The sequence below is a fragment of the Aquarana catesbeiana genome, linkage group LG10, assembly GCF_042186555.1.
Source record: "Aquarana catesbeiana isolate 2022-GZ linkage group LG10, ASM4218655v1, whole genome shotgun sequence".
Taxonomy (NCBI): Eukaryota; Metazoa; Chordata; class Amphibia; order Anura; family Ranidae; genus Aquarana; species Aquarana catesbeiana.
In genome coordinates, this window is record NC_133333.1 from 11,595,860 (window position 1) to 11,617,953 (window position 22,094).

The 22,094-nt window shown below is 45.4% G+C and overlaps 1 protein-coding gene across 1 annotated transcript; it reads left to right on the forward strand.

The window, feature by feature from the left end:
• Positions 1-8,128: 8,128 nt before the first annotated feature.
• LOC141110323 (interferon-induced transmembrane protein 1-like) lies at positions 8,129-10,918 on the forward strand. Its single transcript, XM_073601623.1, has 2 exons — positions 8,129-8,563; positions 10,642-10,918. Exons 1-2 carry the CDS (start codon positions 8,222-8,224, stop codon positions 10,834-10,836), a joined length of 537 nt encoding a protein of 178 aa, XP_073457724.1. The 5' UTR covers positions 8,129-8,221; the 3' UTR covers positions 10,837-10,918.
• The last annotated feature ends 11,176 nt before the right edge of the window (positions 10,919-22,094 follow it).

Consider the following 22,094-nt stretch of genomic DNA (forward strand, 5'->3'; position numbering starts at 1 on the left):
TTTATGTGCACCTTACTGCGAAGGCTTGTTATAGGTTGGGGTGGTTGCCATTTTTTGTATAGCTTGCTCACTGGATTTGGAATTGGGATCCATCGGATGTCTTCAGCTGCCATTAAGCTCTTACTGGGCTTCTATTGTGTCCCTGTGCCTTTAACCACTTCCTGCCAGGCCTATAGCAAAATGATGGAGGGGCGGTGGTTCAGTTATCCTGACTGGATGTCATATGACCCGTGGGGGGCGTGCAGCGTGCCGATCGGTGGTACGGTGTGTCAGTCTGACATACCGCTACACCAATCTCTGACGGAGGCTCTTTACCATGTGATCAGCCATGTCCAATTACGGCTGATCACAATATAAACAGGAAGAGCCATTGATCGGCTAGAGGAGAGCTGATCGGTGGCTCTCCTGACAAGGGGGGTCTGCGCTGATTGTTTATCAGTGCAGCCCCCCCCCCCCGAGGATGCCCACACTGAACCATCAGGGATGGCCATCACACATGGATAACCAGGTATGCCCCCCATGGCCACCAGGGATGCCACCCAGTGCCCTAAAAGATGCCAATCAGTGTCCAGAAATGGTGTTAGTCAGTGCCAACTACAAACTACAACTACAAATGCCTGCCAGATGTCTCCTCATCAGTGATGCTCAGCAGTGCCACCCATCAGTGTCCATCAGTGCCACCCATCAGTGTCCATCAGTGCCACCTATTAGTGCCCATCCGTACCCATCATTGCCCACCTATCAACACCCATCAGTGCCCATCTGTGCCACCTATCAGTGCCACCCATAAGTACCTATAAGTGCAGCCTTTCTGTGCCCATCAGTGCCGCCTATAAGTGCCCATCAGTGCCGCCTATGAGTGCCCATCAGTGCTGCCTATGAGTGCCTATCAGTGCTGCATACCACTGCCACCTATCAGTACCCATCAGTGCTGCCTATGAGTGCCCATCAGTGCTGCATACCACTGCCACCTATCAGTACCCATCAGTGCTGCCTATGAGTGCCCATCAGTGCCACTTTATCAGTGCCACCTCATTGGTGCCACCTCATTAGTGCCCATCAGTGCCACCTTATCAGTGCCCATCAGTGCAGGCTCATCAGTGCCCATCAGTGAAGGAGAAAACTTACTTATTTACAAAATTTTATAACAGAAACAAAGAAAAACATATTTTTTTTCTAAATTTTCGGTCTTTTTTTATTTGTTGCGCTAAAAATAAAAACTCCAGCAGTGATGATCAAATACCACCAAAAGAAATCTCTATTTGTGGGAACAAAATGATAAAAAATTTGTTTGGGTACAGTGCAGCATGATCGCGCAATTGTCATTCAAAGTGCGACAGCGCTGAAAGCTGAAAATTGGTCTGGGCAGGAAGGGGGTGTAATGCCTGGTATTGAAGGGGTTAAGGGGGGGCATGCCTGCCCTCAATTTATTTACTGCTATATAGACTCCAACTTGGAGACCATACTATGCAGAGGAGCCTTGGTGCAACTTCACATACACTCACCGGCCCTTCTAATTACTATGGGTGGCAGTTCCGGCATTGGGGAGCGCCCGTCAAAGTCACATCTTTCACTTATCTGCCTTTAGGAAATACAAAAAGAGGCCAACAAAAAATATTTCTGACACACGTTAACATCCAAGCTCAGTTTAATAGCCACAAGTTACAAGTTTTTCATGTTGTTTTCCAGTATCATACAGGACCTGTGTAGAATAATTAAATGAAATGAAATTGAATATATAAATATGCCCCCCCCCCATATACTTCTTTAATTGTGACACAAATGGAGTTATATATTTCTGCCTGTCCCCTGTGGGGCTTTTAATGTGGGTAAAACGAAAAGAGAGTGGTGGAGTCTCCATGTACATGCCTTGGAGAATGGGGATATATATATATATATATATATATATATATATATATATATATATATATATATATATATATATATATATATATATATATATATACTCCCTGGCCACATTATTAGGTACACCTGTTCAATTGCTTGGGTAACACAAATTGCTAATCAGCCAATCACAGCAACTCAATGCATTTAGGCATCTAGACGCGGTGAAGATGACTTGCTGAAGTTCAGAATGAGCATCAGAATGGGGAAGAAAGGGGATTTAAGTGACTTTGAACGTGGCATGCTTGTTGGTTTGGAGTATTTCTGGGATTTTCACTCACAACTAGGGATGAGCCGAACACCCCCCTGTTCGGTTCGCACCAGAACATGCGAACAGGAAAAATGTTCGCTCGAACACGCGAACACCGTTAAAGTCTATGGGACACGAACATGAATAATCAAAAGTGCTAATTTTAAAGGCTTATATGCAAGTTATTGTCATAAAAAGTGTTTGGGGACCTGGGTCCTGCCCCAGGGGACATGGATCAATGCAAAAAAAAGTTTTAAAAACGGCCGTTTTTTCAGGAGCAGTGATTTTAATAATGCTTAAAGTCAAACAATAAAAGTGTAATATCCCTTTAAATTTCATACCTGGGGGGTGTCTATAGTATGCCTGTAAAGGGGCGCATGTTTCCTGTGTTTAGAACAGTCTGACAGCAAAATGACATTTGGAAGGAAAAAACACATTTAAAACTACCCGCGGCTATTGCATTGCCGACAATACACATAGAAGTTCATTGATAAAAACGGCATGGGAATTCCCCCCAGGGAAACCCCGAACCAAAATTAAAAAAAAAAAAAATGACGTGGGGGGGTCCCCCTAAATTCCATACCAGGCCCTTCAGGTCTGGTATGGATATTAAGGGGAACCCCGGCCAAAATTTAAAAAAAAAATGACGTGGGGTTCCCCCTAAATTCCATACCAGACCCTTCAGGTCTGGTATGGATTTTAAGGGGAACCCCGCGCCAAAAAAAAAAAAAAAAAACGGCGTGGGGTTCCCCCAAAAATCCATACCAGACCCTTATCCGAGCACGCAACCTGGCAGGCCGCAGGAAAAGAGGGGGGGACGAGAGTGCGGCCCCCCCCCTCCTGAACTGTACCAGGCCACATGCCCTCAACATTGGGAGGGTGCTTTGGGGTAGCCCCCCAAAACACCTTGTCCCCATGTTGATGAGGACAAGGGCCTCATCCCCACAACCGTGGCCGGTGGTTGTGGGGGTCTGCGGGCGGGGGGCTTATCGGAATCTGGAAGCCCCCTTTAACAAGGGGACCCCCAGATCCCGGCCCCCCCCCTGTGTGAAATGGTAAGGGGGTACTTACCCCTACCATTTCACTAAAAAACTGTCAAAATAGTTAAAAATGACAAGAGACAGTTTTTGACAACTCCTTTATTTAAATGCTTCTTCTATCTTCCTTCATCTTCTTCTTCTTCTGGTTCTTCTGACTCTTCTGGTTCTTCCTCCGGCGTTCTCGTCCAGCATCTTCTCCGCGGCATCTTCTATCTTCTTCTCCTCGGGCCGCTCCGCACCCATGGCATGAGGGGAGGCTCCCGCTCTTCTCTTCATCTTCTTCTTTATCCTCTTCTCTTCTTCATCTTCTTCATCTTCTTCATTTTCATCTTCTCTTCTTAATTTTCTTCTGCGGGCCGCTCCGCATCCATGCATGAAGGGAGGCTCCCGCTGTGTGACGGCGTCTCCTCGTCTGACGGTTCTTAAATAACGGGGGGCGGGGCCACCCGGTGACCCCGCCCCCCTCTGACGCACGGTGACTTGACGGGACTTCCCTGTGACGTCACGGGGAATGCCACAGGGAAGTCCCGTCATGTCCCATGCGTCAGAGGGGGGCGGGGTCACCGGGTGGCCCTGCCCCCCGTTATTTAAGAACTGTCAGACGAGGAGACGCCGTCACACAGCGGGAGCCTCCCTCCATGCATGGATGCGGAGCGGCCCGCAGAAGAAAAGAAGAGAAGATGAAGATGAAGAAGATGAAGAAGAGAAGAGGATGAAGAAGAAGATGAAGAGAAGAGCGGGAGCCTCCCCTCATGCCATGGGTGCGGAGCGGCCCGAGGAGAAGAAGATAGAAGACGCCGCGGAGAAGATGCTGGACGAGAACGCCGGAGGAAGAACCAGAAGAGCCAGAAGAACCAGAAGAAGAAGAAGATGAAGGAAGATAGAAGAAGCATTTAAATAAAGGAATTGTCAAAAACTGTCTCTTGTCATTTTTAACTATTTTGACAGTTTTTTAGTGAAATGGTAGGGGTAAGTACCCCCTTACCATTTCACACAGGGGGGGGCCGGGATCTGGGGGTCCCCTTGTTAAAGGGGGCTTCCAGATTCCGATAAGCCCCCCACCCGCAGACCCCCACAACCACCGGCCACGGTTGTGGGGATGAGGCCCTTGTCCTCATCAACATGGGGACAAGGTGTTTTGGGGGGCTACCCCAAAGCACCCTCCCAATGTTGAGGGCATGTGGCCTGGTACGGTTCAGGAGGGGGGGGGCCGCACTCTCGTCCCCCCCTCTTTTCCTGCGGCCTGCCAGGTTGCGTGCTCGGATAAGGGTCTGGTATGGATTTTTGGGGGAACCCCACGCTGTTTTTTGTTTTTTTTTTGGCGCGGGGTTCCCCTTAAAATCCATACCAGACCTGAAGGGTCTGGTATGGAATGTAGGGGGAACCCCACGTCATTTTTTTTTTTAAATTTTGGCCGGGGTTCCCCTTAATATCCATACCAGACCTGAAGGGCCTGGTATGGCATTTAGGGGGACCCCCCCACGTCATTTTTTTTTTTTTTAATTTTGGTTCGGGGTTTCCCTGGGGGGAATTCCCATGCCGTTTTTATCAATGAACTTCTATGTGTATTGTCGGCAATGCAATAGCCGCGGGTAGTTTTAAATGTGTTTTTTCCTTCCAAATGTCATTTTGCTGTCAGACTGTTCTAAACACAGGAAACATGCACCCCTTTACAGGCATACTATAGACACCCCCCAGGTACGAAATTTAAAGGGATATTACACTTTTATTGTTTGACTTTAAGCATTATTAAAATCACTGCTCCTGAAAAAACGTCCGTTTTTAAAACTTTTTTTTGCATTGATACATGTCCCCTGGGGCAGGACCCGGGTCCCCAAACACTTTTTATGACAATAACTTGCATATAAGCCTTTAAAATTAGCACTTTTGATTTCTCCCATAGACTTTTAAAGGGTGTTCCGCGGCATTCGAATTTGCCGCGAACACCCCAAATTGTTCGGTGTTCGGCGAACTTGCGAACAGCTAATGTTCGAGTCGAACATGAGTTCGACTCGAACTCGAAGCTCATCCCTACTCACAACCGTCTCTCGGGTTTATAGAGAATGGTGGAAAAAAGAGAAAATATCCAGTGAGCGGCAGTTGTGTGGAGGAAAATGCCTTGTTGATGTCAGAGGCAGGCTGGTTCCAGATGATAGAAAGGTGACAGTAACTAAATAACCATTCATTACACCCAAGGTATGCAGAATACCATCTCTGAACGCACAACAGATCGAACCTTGAAGCAAATGGGCTACAGCAGCAGAGGACCATACCGGGTGCCACTCCTGTCAGCTAAGAACAGGAAACTGAGGCTACAATTCACACAGGCTCAACAAATTCAGACAATAGAAGATTGGAAAAACGTTGCCCGGTCTGATGAGTCTGGGTTTCAGCTGGTGGTGGGGGTGTAATGGTGGGGGGGATATTTTCTTGGCACACTTTGGGCCCCTTAGTACCAATTGAGCATGGTTTAATCACCACTGCCTACCTGAGTATTGTTCTTGACCATGTCCATCCCTTTATGACTACAATGTCCCCATCTTCTGATGGCTCCTTCCAGCAGGATAATGCACCATGTCACAAAGCTCCAATCATCTCACCACTGGACAATGAGGTCACTGTACGCCAATCATCTCACCACTGGACAATGAGGTCACTGTATGCCAATCATCTCACCACTGGACAATGAGGTCACAGTATGCCAATCATCTCACCACTGGACAATGAGGTCACAAAGCTCCAATCATCTCACCACTGGACAATGAGGTCACAAAGCTCCAATCATCTCACCACTGGACAATGAGGTCACAGTATGCCAATCATCTCACCACTGGACAATGAGGTCACTGTATGCCAATCATCTCACCACTGGACAATGAGGTCACGGTATGCCAATCATCTCACCACTGGACAATGAGGTCACGGTATGCCAATCATCTCACCACTGGTTTCTTGAACACGACAATGAGGTGATGTTTCTCAGGCAAAAGATGTAAATTCTGTAAAAAAAAATGGATTAAAATTTACATAGTAGTGAATGATCGGATTCAGCTGCTACATTGTAACTCAAATACTTTATTTCCAGTCTCTATGTAATTTTGGTAACAATAATTCTTTTTTAATCACAAAGTGTCTTCTTGTTCCTCCTCCTCCTCTATCAAGGATCAAAACCTGAGGAAGGGGGCAATGGATAGCCCTTGAAATGCATTGGCTTTTATTATATGAGGACATAAAAATATTTTTTTGTACTAACGGATAGTATTCTTCCCATTTTTTAAGTTCTTTGTTAGTGTCTTACCTGTGGAGCTCATCGCTCACGTTCAGTCTGGGTGACCACCTGCAAAGAAACAAAAAGTGTCCCAGTGTTACAAACAGTAATACAAACATGATCTAACTCTGCTCTGGTCTAAGCAAAGTTTTGGTTAAAGTTCTGTTTTAAGTTCATGGGATTTTACTGTGTAGTATTACGGGACTAATTAATGTCCCAGAAAATAAATGACAATGTACAGTGCTGGGTAAAAGTATTTGCCCCTTCCTGACATCCCAAGTACTGTAAATACAAAATGCAGTTTTTAAATGATGATTTCATTTATTAGGGGAAAAAAAGCTGTCCAAACCTGCTTGGCTCTATGTGAAAAAGTAATTGCCCTCTAAACCTATAACCGGCTGCGCCACCCTTGGCGGCAACAATTGCAATCAAGCGTTTGCGATAACTGGCAATGAGTCTTTCACATCATTGTGGAGGAATTTTAGCCCACTTTTCTTTGCAGAATTGTTTTAATGCAGCCACATTGGATGGTTTTCCAGCATGCGGTGGCGTACCTATGGAGGGGTGGGGGTGGGGCGGTCCGCCCCGGGTTTGAGGGGGACTGAGTGTGTAGAGGTGTGAGAGGGAGTAAGTGCGTACAGGCTTGATCAGTGAAGGGGGAGTGCCAGCAAGTTGGACTTGCTGTTGTGTTTTGGATCATTGTCCTGCTGCATAACTCAAGTGCACTTGAGCTTGAGGTCAGGAACTGATGGCTGGACATTCTCCTTCAGGATTTTCTGGTAGAGTGCAGATTTCATGGTTCCATCAATCAGGGGCGGATCCAGAGTCTAGTCTCAGGAGGGGCACTGCCAGAAAATACGTTTTTTCGTGGGCAATTTGTCGGGGCAATGGCTGGTGTTGGAGCTTCAACCCTTAAGGCACCATGGTTGATATAGTGTCAGGATGATTGAAGAGTATTATTTCTATTATTACATTGTAATATAAAATGAAATAGTTCAACTCACCATAATGCAGAATCAGTGGGAGCCCTGAGCGTGTCACATGCCGCCATCGCCTGCCTTCAGATGCAGCTGGTCACTAGCCACGTCACCTGCCACCAGATGTGGATTATCACTTGCCACCAGATGCAGATTGTCACTTGCCACATCGCCTGCCACCAGATGCAGCTTGTCACTTGCCACGTTAATTGCCACCAGATGCGGATTGTCACTTGCCACATCGCCTGCCACCAGATGCAGCTTGATTTAGCGGGGGGCGTGGGGGAGCTTTGCAATTACTTTTTCACATATGGCAAGGCAGGTTTGCACAGGCTTTTTTCCCTTAATAAATGAAATCATCATTTAAAAAAATTCATTTTGGATTTACTCGGGTTATCTCTGTGTAATATTAAAATTTGTTTGATGATCTGAGTCATTTAAGTTTTACACATATGCAAAAAAAGAAAAAAAATCAGGAAGGGGGCAAATACTTTTTTCACAACACTGTAAATGTTAAATGACTGCGATACATTTTACGTTTTTTGTGTTTACTGACCATAGAAAGTTTCCAAACAAAGTTTCTACAGTGATAGACATTTTCCGATGTCGTATGTTGACTAAAGAGGGATGGGACTGAGGTCTATATAATACATGTGAATCAACACTTTCCACTCTTGACCAAACACTACACTCTCCCAGTGAAAGGAGACTCGCTTCCTGTGATCTGAAGACATAAGACCTCTGGAGTCAATACGAGACATCCCATCTACTGGGCAGTGACATGACTTCCAACTATGAAATGAATAAGAAAGAGGAATATCCTCCCTACCCAGCTTACTCTGCCAGCTATCCTACCTATCCTCCTGGCTCACCAGCTTACCCTCCCAATCCACCAGGCTTCTCTTCCAATCCGGTTTATCCTCCTAATCAGGTTCCCAACTATAGCAATGCTCCACCACCATACTACGTTGGCCAACCTCAGCCTGGGGCCATTGTGACAACTCAACCCAATGTGATGGTCTTTCCTCAGCTGGCTTACAGGGACTATCTTGGCTGGTCTGTTGTGAACCTGATTTTCTTCAACCTCATTCTTGGCATTGTGGCCCTTGTCTTCTCCCATAAGGTAGGTAGGCATAGGGCAAGGAGACAGTCCTTAGAAAGGAAACAATTATTTTAAAGGAATGTAAATATCCTATTTTCTCATTATTACAGTGTATCAATGTGGCTTATTATCTTAACATGTTCTTTGGGAGGAACCATTGTGGAGACAAAATTCCATTTGTTGTTGCCACCTAACCCGCTAAATCCCCGACGAAGGTGTTGTAAAAAAGTATTTGCCCCCTTCCTTTTTCCTTTTTTTGCATATTTGTCACTCTTAAATGATTCAGAACATCAAACAAATTTTAATATTACACAGCGATAACCCGAGTAGTTTTTAAATTATGATTTCATTCAGTAAAGGAAAAAAGCTGTCCAAACCTGCCATATGTGAAAAAGTAATTGCCCCCCCCCCCTAAATCAAGCTGCATCAGTATATGCAGTCATAATTTTGTCTTACTACAAATTTTTGTTTACTTTAGTTGACTTTGTAGTAAGACAAATATATGACTGCATATACTCTTATTAAATATCCCTGATGAAGGTGCTTGAATCAGAAACGCGTCGGCTACCGGAGATCACTATATACCAGAGAGTAACAACAATCTTTTTGTCATGCAAACCATGTAACCTGTCGTGTTTTTTGTCTTTTCTGTGTTTTTTCTATATTAGTGTAGTATTTTTTTCTATGTCCTTTTAACTATCGGTCACTTTATTATCGAATGATTTTATGTACACCTAATAAATTATATTTTCTAATTCATACATGTGTGGTTGCTGCCTACAAAGTCCCAACGAAGGGGGGATTCTCTTTTCTTGATATACAAATAGGGACACACTGGTCTGACATGGTGAAACCCTCTTTTTTTGCAATAAAGGAGATGAGTTCTAGCTAATTGTGTATAAAAATATACACGTTTTTTTCACAAAGTTATTTAAACCAGTATATAAAAAAATATACATACATATACATACAACTCTAACCCGAAAGTATACAATATGTAACATAACTGAACATGAATAATACACTTCAAACTAATGGTATTGGGCCAGGTAGTAGGATGTCCAGTGGTGGGTCTTAATCTCTACTTGTTTCACCAAAATGGCTTCTTCAGGAGATCATAAAAGACAGAGAAGGCTCAGAGATGCTCAGTCCCCACAGTGGAGCTCAGGCCACCCCAGAGCCAGAAAGGGGCTTATACATCAGGGTCACAGGCAGCTGTCAGGAAGACCCCCCCCCCCCTCAAGGGCAGTACACTGCTCCAAAATATGGAGTCACTTCAAAACATAAGTGGCTTCATAATAGACCATCCTTTGATTCATAGAAAGTAAGTAGATTCTCTATAATGGAGGATTATGCTTAAACAACCATGTAACCTCTATCTTGCGGCTAGTATGGCGAGACAAACAGGGGGACCGGTGTCTGAGACAGATTTTTGTATGGTTATTTAAGCCTAATCCTCCATTATATGGAATCTGCTTACTTTCTTACTTTGTATAAATCAATGGATGATCTATTATGGAGATATTTATGTTTGCAAGTGACCCCTGCTGTATTTTGTACTGCCCTTGGGGGTTTTCCTGACAGCTGCCTGTTACCCTGATGTATACGCCCTTCCCTGACTCTGGAGTCGCCTGGACTCCACTGTGAGGACTGAGCGTCTCTGAGCCTTCTCAACCTTTTCTTATGATCTCCTGAAGAAGCCACTTTGGCGAAACACGTAGAGGTCAAGACGTGTGACCCAGCTCAGTGCCCCCCCCCCATTCCCTCGCATTCCCTCGGCACACTGCATCACATTGTTGCCTTACACGGACTCATTAAGTATTGTGATTCCTGTCTATGTTCCCATAGGGAATGTTCGCTTTATTTTCTTTCCTGGCGAAACCCGTAGAGGAATTAGGGGAATTCTCCCCAGTGGGAATAAGAATAACAATAAAGCTTCCTGTCCTAGTGACACAACGGGAAGTATGGGGACATTCCCAAACAGGGACAGAGATGGCAATAAAAAGTCTACTTCATTGACACTACGTAAAGTATTTTTCTTTTGGGCTTTGAATGTGAAGCTTGGTATGCAATATATGAACTGAGTTTCCTCTTTACAGACACGGGATGCCGTGAGGCGCGGAGACTCTTTTGCGGCAGGAAGTTATTCCCGAACAGCGTTCAGCTTAAATGTTGCTGCCCTCGTCCTGGGCATAATATCCCACATCACCTGGATATCCTGGACCATCTACTGGTCTGTGACCCATCCCTACACATACAACTACAACTACTACAATAATGGATTCTATGGCTAATAACTAACTATGCATCGGACACATAGGCCGTCATGTGTAACCTTTGTTTTTTTGCATAATGATTTTCACTAATAAAAAATAACTTCTCTTTTTTTTTATTCTTTTTTTCTTTTATAATATGCTCTGGAAGTCTGAGCGCTACCTATAGGATTGCTGACCAATGAGCAGGTTTAGTGAGAGTAACAAAATATGTAGTGCAACCCTAATAGGCCAACCAGTGCTGGGACAAGGTCATTTATAGCTCAGGGTGAACATGCCAAACTGCGCCCCCCACACACACCCACACCCACACATATATATATTGCCAAAAGTATTGGGACGCCTGCCTTTACGCGCACATGAACCTTAATGACATCCCAGTCTTAGTCTGTAGGGTTCAATATTGAGTTGGCTCCGCCCTTTGCAGCTATAACAGCTTCAACTCTTCTGGGAAGGCCGTCCACAAGGTTTAGGAGTGTGTCTATGGGAATGTTTGACCATTCTTCCAGAAGAGCATTTGTGAGGTCAGGTACTGATGTTGGACGAGGAGGCCTGGCTCGCAGTCTCCGCTCTAATTCATCCTAAAAGTGCTCTATGGGATTGAGGTCAGGACTCTGTGCAGGCCAGTCAAGTTCCTCCACCCCAAACTCGCTCATCATAGGTGTGCGCAGCCTATTGCATTAGGATTTGCACCTCAAACACACACGTGTGTGTATGTGTATATATATATATACATATTTATAGCAGTAGAGCAACGGACGGTGTCAGTAGTGTACGGTATTTTGAATAATTATAACTTTTTTACTATAATTTTTTTACAATAGTTTATTACCTTTTTTTTCCACAATTTTTTAGAAGCCTCATTTGGGGGCTTTGGTAAAATAACAGGGGTCTAAACAGACCCCTGATGTCTCACTTTTGAAACAGAGAAAGGGATTGAGGACAAAGATTCCCCAGTCCCTTTCTCTGCAGCCAAGCAGTAGGAAAAATATACGCAGCACAGCGTGATTAGGGTGTGCCCAGGCACACCTGGCACACCCTGTGCGCACGCCTATGTCGCTCATACATGTCTTTATGGACCTTGCTTTGTGCACTGGTGCACAGTCATGTTGGAACAGGAAGGGGCCGTTCCCAAACTGTTCCAACAAAGTTGGGAGCATGAAATTGTCCAAAATGTCTTGTTATGCTGCTGTCTTCAGAGCTCCCTTTACTGGAATTAAGGGGCCAAGCCCAACCCCTCAAAAACAACCCCCCCCCACCATAACCCCCCCTCCACCAAATGATTTTGACCAGCCCACAAAGCAAGGTCCATAAAGACATGGATGAGCGAGTTTGGGGTGGAGGAACTTGACTGACCTGCACAGAGTCCTGACCTCAACCCCATGGAGAACTTTTGGGATGAATTAGAGCGGAGACTGCGAGCCAGGCCTTCTCGTCCAACATCAGTGCCTGACCTCACAAATGCGATTCTGGAAGAATGATCAAACATTCCCATAAACACACTCCTAAACCTTGTGGACAGCCTTCCCAGAAGAGTTGAAGCTGTTATAGCTGCAAAGGGTGGGCCAAGTCAATATTGAACCCTACGGACTAAGGCTGGCCATACACCTATAGATTATCTGCAGATTTTCTATGGTTAGATGGAAAAAGTGGGAGATTCCTCCATCCACACAGTTTAGCGAACATGGGGAGATCTGTTGCACATTTTCTATCTAACCATAGAAAATCTGCAGATAATCTATAGGTGTATGGCCAGCCTTAGACTGGGATGTCATTAAAGTTCATGTGCGTGTAAAGGCAGGCATCCCAATACTTTTGGAAATAGTGTATCTGTGATAGCTCCTCAGTGAGACTGGAGTCATCTCTGCAATATATAAAGGAAACAGCAGAGGGCGCCAACTAACTGCAGTATATAGGAAAAGACTGTTAAAAATCACAAGTGACAATGCACAAGGTTCATAAGCATACCTCCCAACTTTTTGAGATGGGAAAGAGGGACACCTATCAATAAAAGTATGTAGGCATAGGACACGCCCCCCTGTCACACCCCCTTAAAGGAGAATTATTTTTAAAAATATATTATTTAAACCTACAAGTGCTTTTTTTTTTTTACCACTACTATTCCTTTATATTGGGTTTTTAATTTTACCAGTGCAGAATTTTAGAAATCAGGTTTAGCGCTGGGAAACACTTTTTGAAAGATAAAAAGTGCATTTTATATACAACTATATAGATCAGACCAAAACGAGGGACAAATGAGGAGGAAAGAGGGACAGAGGAGACATTGCACCAAATCCGGGACAGTCCCGCAAAATCCGGGACAGTTGGGAGCTATGCATGAGGATAAGAGAATGTAATCCACTCAGTGTGGTTTGCTGTTCAGCCTCAGTGTGACTTCAGGAGCTCCTATCCTTATGCATCTTGCGATTTTTAGGGGGGGACCCGATGCGCGTGGTCGGTGGGCACGATGTCTGCCGGCCACGTACGGTTGCCACCTTTTCTTCAAGCCAAACCCGAACACTTTAGCGGCACATGGCACTTTTTTTTTTCATAGTTTACACTATAGGATTATAAAAGACCTGGGGCATCTTTGGGTGCCCCAAAGAGAGTGGTAATTCAGCGCGCTGCGGCAAACAGTGGATGTGGCTAAACGGCTCTTGCTGACATCACTGCCCGCCCCCCCAGTGCCCCATTGATGCCAAACCTGCCCCCAGATTGTGGCCCACAGCTCCCGGATGGCAACAGATTTTGTGTGACTATCTCAGTTACTTGGGGAGCCACAGCCCAGTCTGAATAATGTGTCCGGACTTCAGGCAGACTGAAACCCAGACACATAGTTCCAAACCCTGACTGTCCGGGTGAATCCCGGACAGCTGGCAACCCTGCGGCCACGCCCGATAGCGGGAACGAGAGCCTAACCCCCCCCCCCCCACAGTTAGAAACACACACAAGGGAACACATTTATCCCAATGATCGCCTCCTAGTGTTAGCCTCTTCCCTGCCAGTGACATTTACACAGTAATCAGTGCATTTTTATAGCACTGATTGCTGTATAAATGACAATGGTCCCAAAATAGTGTCAAAAGTGTCTGATCTGTCCGGCACAATGTCGCAGTCCTGCTAAAAATCGCAGTAAAAAATTTTAAATAAATAAAAAGGCCATAAAAAGGCCATAAATATATCCCCTATTTTGTAGACGCTATAACTTTTGCCCAAACCAATCAATATATGCTATTTGTGTTTTGTTTTGTTTTTTACCAAAAATATGTAGAAGAATACATCAAGAAGAAATAGTTTTTTTTTTATATTTTTGGGGGGGATAATTTATTATAGCAAAAAGTAAAAAATATTGCTTTTTTTTTTTTCAAAATTGTCGCTCTTTTTTTGTTTACAGCACAACAAATAAAAACCGCAGAGGTGATCAAATACCACCAAAAGAAAGCTCTATTTGTGGGGAAAAAAAAGGACATACATTGTATTTGGGTACAGCGTCGCACGACCGCGCAATTGTCAGGTAAAATAACACAGCGCCGAATCGCAAACACAAAATAACTTTTCCTATTTGCTGACTTTTGGTCTGTTAACCATTTCCAATCTGGGCTGATTCTGATGTTTCTCTCCTATCTGTAAAAATCTGCATTGTTTTGCCGGAAACTTACTTAGAAACCCCCAAACATTATACAGTGCCTTGAAAAAGTATTCATACCCCTTGAAACTTTCCTCATTTTCTCATGTTACAACCAAATATGTAAAAATACTTTATTGGGATTTTGTGTGATAGACCAGTAGTCTCCAAACTGCGGCCTGTGGCCCTTCGCTTGCCTTTATCTGGCCCTTGGAGCGCTATTACTCCCACTGACATGAATAATGGGGCACTATTCCTCCCACTGACACCAATGATGGGGCACTAATCCTCCCACTGACACCAATGATGGGGCACTATTCCTCCCACTGACACCAATGATGGGGCACTATTCCTCCCACTGACACAAATGATGGGGCACTATTCCTCCCACTGACACAAATGATGGGGCACTATTCCTCCCACCTATACCAATGATGGGGCACTATTCCTCGCACTGACACCAGTGATGGGGCACTATTCCCCCCACTGACACCAATGACGAGGCACTATTCCTCCAACTGACACCAATGATGGGGCACTATTCCTCCCACTGACACCAATGACGGGGCACTATTCCTCCCACGTTACACCAATGATGGGGCACTATTCCCCCCACTGACACCAATGATGACACACTATTCCCCCCACTGACACCAATGATGGGGCACTATTCCTCCCACTGAAACCAATAATGGGGCACTATTCCTCCCACTGATACCAATGATGGGGCACTATTCCTCCCATTGAAACCAATGATGGGGCACTATTCCTCCTGTGAATTGTAAGCTCAGTTGCCAGTTCTTAGCTGACAGGAGTAGCACCCGGTGTGGTCTTCTGCTGCTGCAGCCCATCTGCTTCGATGTTGGATGTGTTGTGCATTCAGAGATAGTATTCTGCATACCTTGGATGTAACGAGTGGTTATTTGAGTTACTGTTGACTTTCTATCATCTGGAACCGGTCTGCCCATTCTCCTCTGACCTCTGACATCAACAAGGCACTTTCCTTCACACAACTGCCATTCACTGGATATTTCTCTTTTTTGGACCATTCTATGTAAATCCTAGAGATGGTTGTGTGTGAAAATCCCAGTAGATCAGCAGTTTTTGAAATGCTCAGACCAGCCTGTCTGACACCAACAACCATGCCGCATTCAAAGTCACTTAAATCCCCTTTTTGTCCCCATTCTGATGCTCGGTTTGAACTTCAGCAAGTTGTCTTCACCACGTCTAGATGCCTTAATGCACTGAGTTGCTGCCATGTGATTGGCTGATTAGCAATTTGTGTTACCAAGCAATTGAACAGGTGTACCTAATAAAGTGGCCAGCGAGTATATATATATATATATATATATATCCCCATTCTCCGTGCCATGTACATGGAGATTCCACCACTCTCTTTTTGTTTTGGGGCGCCTTGAGGACTGGAGTTGAGAAACGCTGATCTACAGTATCTCACAAAAGTAAGTACACCCCTCACATTTTTGTAAATATTTTCTTCTATCTTTTCATGTGACAACACTGAAGAAATGACACTTTTCTACAATGTAAAGTAGTGAGTGTACAGCTTGTATAACAGTGTAAATTTGCTGTCCCCTCAATATAACTCAACACACAGCCATTAATGTCTAAACCGCTGGCAACAAAAGTCAGTACACCCCTAAGTGAAAATGTCCAAATTGGGCCCAATTAGCCATTTTTCCTCCCCGGTGTCATGTGACTCATTGGTGTTACAAGGTCTCAGGTGTGAATGGGGAGCAGGTGTGTTAAATTTGGTGTTATCGCTCTCACTCTCTCATACTGGTCACTGGAAGTTCAACATGGCACCTCATGGCAAAGAACTCTCTGAGGTTCTGAAAAAAAAAATTGTTGCTCTACATAAAGATGGCCTAGGCTATAAGAAGATTGCCAAGACCCTGAAACTGGGCTGCAGCACGGTGGGCAAGACCATACAGCGGTATAACAGGACAGGTTCCACTCAGAACAGGCCTCGCCATGGTCGACCAATGAAGTTGAGCGCACGTGCTCAGCGTCATATCCAGAGGTTGTCTTTGGGAAATAGACATATGAGTGCTGCCAGCATTGCTGCAGAGGTTGTAGGGGTGGGGGGTCAGCCTGTCAGTGCTCAGACCATATGCCGCACACTGCATCAAATTGATCGATTGATTGATTGAGCAAACAGTTTGCTGAAGACAAGCAAACTAGGACATGGATTACTGGAACCATGTCCTGTGGTCTGATGAGACCAAGATAAACTTATTTGGTTCAGATGGTGACAAGCGTGTGTGGGGGCAACCAGGTAAGGAGTACAAAGACAAGTGTGTCTTGCCTACAGTCAAGCATGGTGGTGGGAGTGTCATGGTCTGGGGCTGCATGAGTGCTGCCGGCACTGGGGGGCTACAGTTCATTGAGGGAACCATGAATGCCAACATGTACTGTGATATACTGAAGCAGAGCATGATCCCCTCCCTTCAGAGACTGGACCACAGGGCAGTATTCCAACATGATAACGACCCCAAACACACCTCCAAGACGACCACTGCCTTGCTATGGAAGTTGAGGGTAAAGGTGATGGACTGGCCAAGCATGTCTCCAGACCTAAACCTTATTGAGCATCTGTGGGGCATTCTCAAACAGAAGGTGGAGGAGCGCGAGGTCTCTAACATCCACCATCTCTGTGATGTAGTCATGGAGGAGTAGAAGAGGACTCCAGTGGAAACCTGTGAAGCTCTGGTGACCTCCATGCCCAAGAGGGTTAAGTCAGTGCTGGAAAATAATAGGGGCCACACAAAATATTGACACTTTGGACCCAATTTGGACATTTTCACTTAGGGGTGTACTCACTTTTGTTGCCAGCGGTTTAGACATTAATGGCTGTGTGTTGCATTATTTTGAGGGGACAGCAAATTTACACTGTTATACAAGCTGTACACTCACTACTTTACATTGTAGCAAAGTGTAATTTCTTCAGTGTTGTCACATGAAAAGATAGAAGAAAATATTTACAAAAATGTGAGGGGTGTACTCACTTTTGTGAGATACTGTATATAACAGACATCAGCTCTCATTGTTCACTGAAGATCAGAACAACTCAGATACAGGCCATAGATTTGGAGCAAAGGTGGTTTAGTCCAGAGAACGGGAGAAGACTTTGGAGGAAGGTGGCCAGACGGGTTGCGGTGTAGGAAAACAAGGTGGAGGCAAAAGACTAATCCAAAGGAGAATAAGAAAGGAACAATGCACTCACAGAATGAAGTCAAAGTAGAACCCTCCCCACCACCCTATCCACCCCAGCGGCCTTTCCCTAACCATATCTTGGTCCTTTAGGAATGGGTGCAGCCACTCTTCCTGGCCCACCTAGCTACTATCCAAATGCGGCTCCAGGATACCCTCCCAATCCAGCCCCGGGGTTCACCAATCCACCAGGCTTTCCTTATGGTGCCCCATCTGCACCTCCACCACCGGCGTTAGGTTCAGTTGTTTTGAGAACAAGCAACAATGTGGTGGCTTTCCCTCAGCGAGTCAATCTGCACTTTTTTGACCTTCTCTTTGGACTTGTAGCTGTGATATACTCTATCAAAACCTATAGCAGTGATGGCGAACCTTGGCACCCCAGATGTTTTGGAACTACATTTCCCATGATGCTCGTGCACTCTGAAGTGTAGTTGAGCATCATGGGAAATGTAGTTTCAAAATATCTGGGGTGCCAAGGTTCACCATCACTGACCTATAGTGTAAATGATAGACTATATTACCAAAAGTATTGGGACACCTGCCTTTACACACAATATTCGCTGCTGCTGCCCGATACCTAGATGGGGGTAAGCAGACCAGCCGGCAGCGAGGGGGGGGCTTTGAGGTGCTGCAGGGGGTGGTTGTTTGCCACCTTCCCAAACAAAAAAACATGAGCCATCACTGTCATGCTCCCAACTTTGTGGGAACACTTTGGGGATGGCCCCTTCCTGTTCCAACACGACTGCACACCAGTGCACAAAACAAGGTCCATAAAGACATGGATGAGCAAGTTTGGGGTGGAGGAACTTGACTGGCTTGCACAGAGTCCTGACCTCAACCCCAAAGAATACTTTTGGGATGATCTAGAGCGGTGACTGTTAGCCAGGCCTTCTCGTCCAACATCAGTGCCTGACCTCACAAATGAGTTTCTGGAAGAATGGTCAAACATTCCCATAGACACACTCCTAAACCTTGTGGACAACCTTCCCAGAAGAGTTGAAGTGGTCATAGCTGCAAAGGGTGGGCCAACTTAATATTGAACCCTACGCACTAAGACTGGGATGCCATGAAAGTTCATGTGTGTGTAAAGGCGGGTGTCCCAATACTTGTGGTAATACAGTGTATGTATAATTGTCTTATTTGCTGCTCAGCTTTGCAGATCTTGCAGAACTTTTTTTGGCCAACCTCAGCTCCATTTGAGTAGTATTCATTGACAGAAGACAATTGGGTTGATTTATTAAAACTGGAGATTTGTTAAAACTCAGCTGCATCTGATTCTGCCCTCTCTCCAGGTTTTAGTCCAACCCCTATGTGTGAATTAGCTCTGAATTTTCTCTAAGATCCCTTTGCAAAGTGAGACAGCCTACTTACCTCTCGTAAATCAACCGTATTGCATCTTTAGAGGGCACAGTGGCTGCATATGATGGGCACAGAGGCTGCATATGATGGGCACAGAAGCTGCATATGATGGGCTCAGGCTGCATATGATGGGCACAGAGGCTGCATATGATGGGAACAGAGGCTGCATATGATGGGCACAGAGGCTGCATTTTATGGGCACAGTGGCTGCATATGATGGGCACAGAGGCTGCATTTTATGGGCACAGTGGCTGCATTTTATGGGCACAGTGGCTGCATATGATGGGCACAGTGGTTGCATTTTATTGGCACAGTGACTGCATATGATGGGCACAGTGGCTGCATTTTATGGGCACAGTGGCTGCATATGATGGGCACAGTGGTTGCATTTTATTGGCACAGTGACTGAATATGATGGTCACAGTGGCTGCATTTTATGGGCACAGTGGCTGAATATGATGGTCACAGAGGCTGCATTTTATGGGCACAGTGGCTGCATTTTATGGGCACAGTGACTGCATATGATGGGCACAGTGGCTGCATTTTATGGGCACAGTGGCTGAATATGATGGTCACAGTGGCTGCAATTGATGTTTTTTGTTCAGTATTTTTCAGAATTTTTCAGTTTGTTTGCCCTCCCCAAAAAATTTGGAGCACCAGCCTCCACTGCTGTGCCTGGTGAACTTTGACTTCTCCCATGTTGGTCAGGTAGATCTCCACCTCTATAAGGTTACCCACCCCTGGGTTAGATATAATGGAAGAGACATATTAAATAATGAGAGAGAGAGGAGCTGGAAAGGTTTTAATACATGACACAGTGGGGTATTGTATTGAATATTTTTTATTCTATGTTCCAAAAAGTAAATTGGTGAAGGATTTGTGTTTCTGCAGGTCTTTGGGAATACACAATACCCCCTTGGGACGTGTCGGTTCACACCGTCGTAGCTTCATCGCGGTTTGCATTCGACCACTTGCTGACCGGCTCATAGTAAAAATACGTCATTACTTTGACGTTTAATACCAGTGTTATGGCAGCAGCTAGATACCATAACCCCCTGTATCATTTTTTTACTATGGGCGATTCCACGTCCCGGGGGGGGAGGGGGGGCGCATTCACCGCGGGATCACTTTTAGAGGTGGCGGAAGAGGTGCCCACTCCCGCTGCTTTCTGGTAATTTCCGAGCTTACCGGGGTCATCCGTTAGAGCCCAGAAGCAATCCGATTTGGCCGCTTGCTGGGCAGGAAGTCGAGTGAGGGCAAGGTGGCCCTAGGGTTACCACCTGTCTGGGATTCATCGAGTTTTGAATCATGTGCCCAAGTTTCAGTCCACCTGAAACACAGACACAATATTTAGACAGGAATGTGGTTCAGAATAGGGCTTGACAGGACAGGCGCTCGCTCGTCCCCCACTTTTCCTGTCTTGTCAGGCTGCATGCTCAGATAAGGGTCTGGTATGAATTTTGGGGGGGACCCCACTCTGTTTTTTTTTTTTTGGCATGGGGTTCCCCTTAAAATCCATACCAGACACCATTTTTTTTATTGTTTTCTATTGCTGGCTATGACTCATCCATTGTTAAGGATGCAGCAGCCGACTTCCCAGCCCACTCCTTAACAAACTGCTATTCACTGTGCCCTGATTGGACAAAGCTTTGCCCAATCAGGGCTTATGCCACGTACACACGACCGGACTTTCAGGCAAACTAGGTCCGATGGGATTAGTCCGTCGGACAATCGTGTGTGGGCTAGTCCGATAATTTTTTTGGGAAAAAATCCAACGGACCTGGAAATAGAACATGTTTCAAATCTGTCCGACGGACTAAAAATCGGGAAAAAACGTTTGTCTGTGTGCTGGTCCGACAGACCAAATACAACGCAAGGGAAGCTATTGGCTACTGGCTATTGAACTTCCTTTTTCCCATTTACGTCATCACGTACAAAACGAAAGGACTTTCGACCGGACTTAATCCATTCGTGTGTGGCCGAGTCCGTTCATTCTGAAAGTCCGTCAGACCTCTGCGGAAAGTCCGTCGGGCCTAGTTTGCCGGAAAGTCCGCTCGTGTGTACGCGGCATTAGAATCACTGTGCAGCGCGTAGTGGATTGTGGGGTGCTCGGCGGGTGAACATCCTGCCGAGCGCCCCACAAATTCGGGTGTTCGCCGAAAGGCCGAAGAGGCAATGTTTGGGTCGAAACCCTTGCTGGCGTCAAACTGTTCGCCCAATTCTATTATGGATGTTGGTAAACCTCTGATTCTAGTGAACACCTCCTCTTTCGGTAATTTCAGGTCTTTGTTAAGAAGGACACATGTAAATCTTCATCTCAGTCACATTATTAGCAACAAAAAAAATGTTCCCTTAGATCTGACAAGTGCTAACCTGTTCTGTGCTATGAGGAAGTTTACATTTCTGTTGCTAGGTGGCAGCACAGATCCTCAATGCCTTATTGTGCGTAATTAATGGGTATACTTGAATGCCGGTCATGCTTGCAAGAGGTAAAGGATCTATGCAAATTTTGCAATACTAATGCTATCTTCCTGTGTTTGCTTGCCACGGGCAAGACGACTTTTTGATATCACTGAGTATTTCCTATTCTTGCATCCAGTTTAGGCTACAAAAGGGAAGGTTGTCTTCTGTGCTGGTGGAACCTCTCACTCTGCTGTTGCTCCTAAACAAGTTGCTCTCTTCCCAAGTTACGTGTGCGACCTATAGCATGTTCACGGTGTGTACCAATTGGTGGATTGGACGAACCCAAATTAGCGTCTGCTGAACTTTGGTTTAAAATGTTTTCTTTGGTTTGGGAACTTGAAGACGGTGGCAGAAGGTTGACTGCTTCAACCAGTGGCAGCTGGTGGTCAAAATTTGGGGGGGGGCACAAATTTTTTTTGAAAAAAGAATCATTAATTGCAGCCACTGTGCCCATCAAACGCTGCCACTGTGCCCTCAAATGCTCCCACTGTGCCCTCAAATGCTGCCACTGTGCCTTTAAATACTGCCACTGTGCCCATCAAACGCTGCCACTGTGCCATCAAATGCTCCCACTGTGCCCTCAAATGCTGCCACTGTGCCT

What these genes read in the sequence shown, in the direction of transcription:
- LOC141110323 (XM_073601623.1), top strand. Translation starts at nt 8,222, where the DNA reads ATGACTTCCAACTATGAAATGAATAAGAAAGAGGAATATCCTCCCTAC. An exon ending in CCCTTGTCTTCTCCCATAAG is followed by an intron (nt 8,564 to 10,641) that starts GTAGGTAGGCAT and finishes TCCTCTTTACAG; the next exon opens with ACACGGGATGCCGTGAGGCG.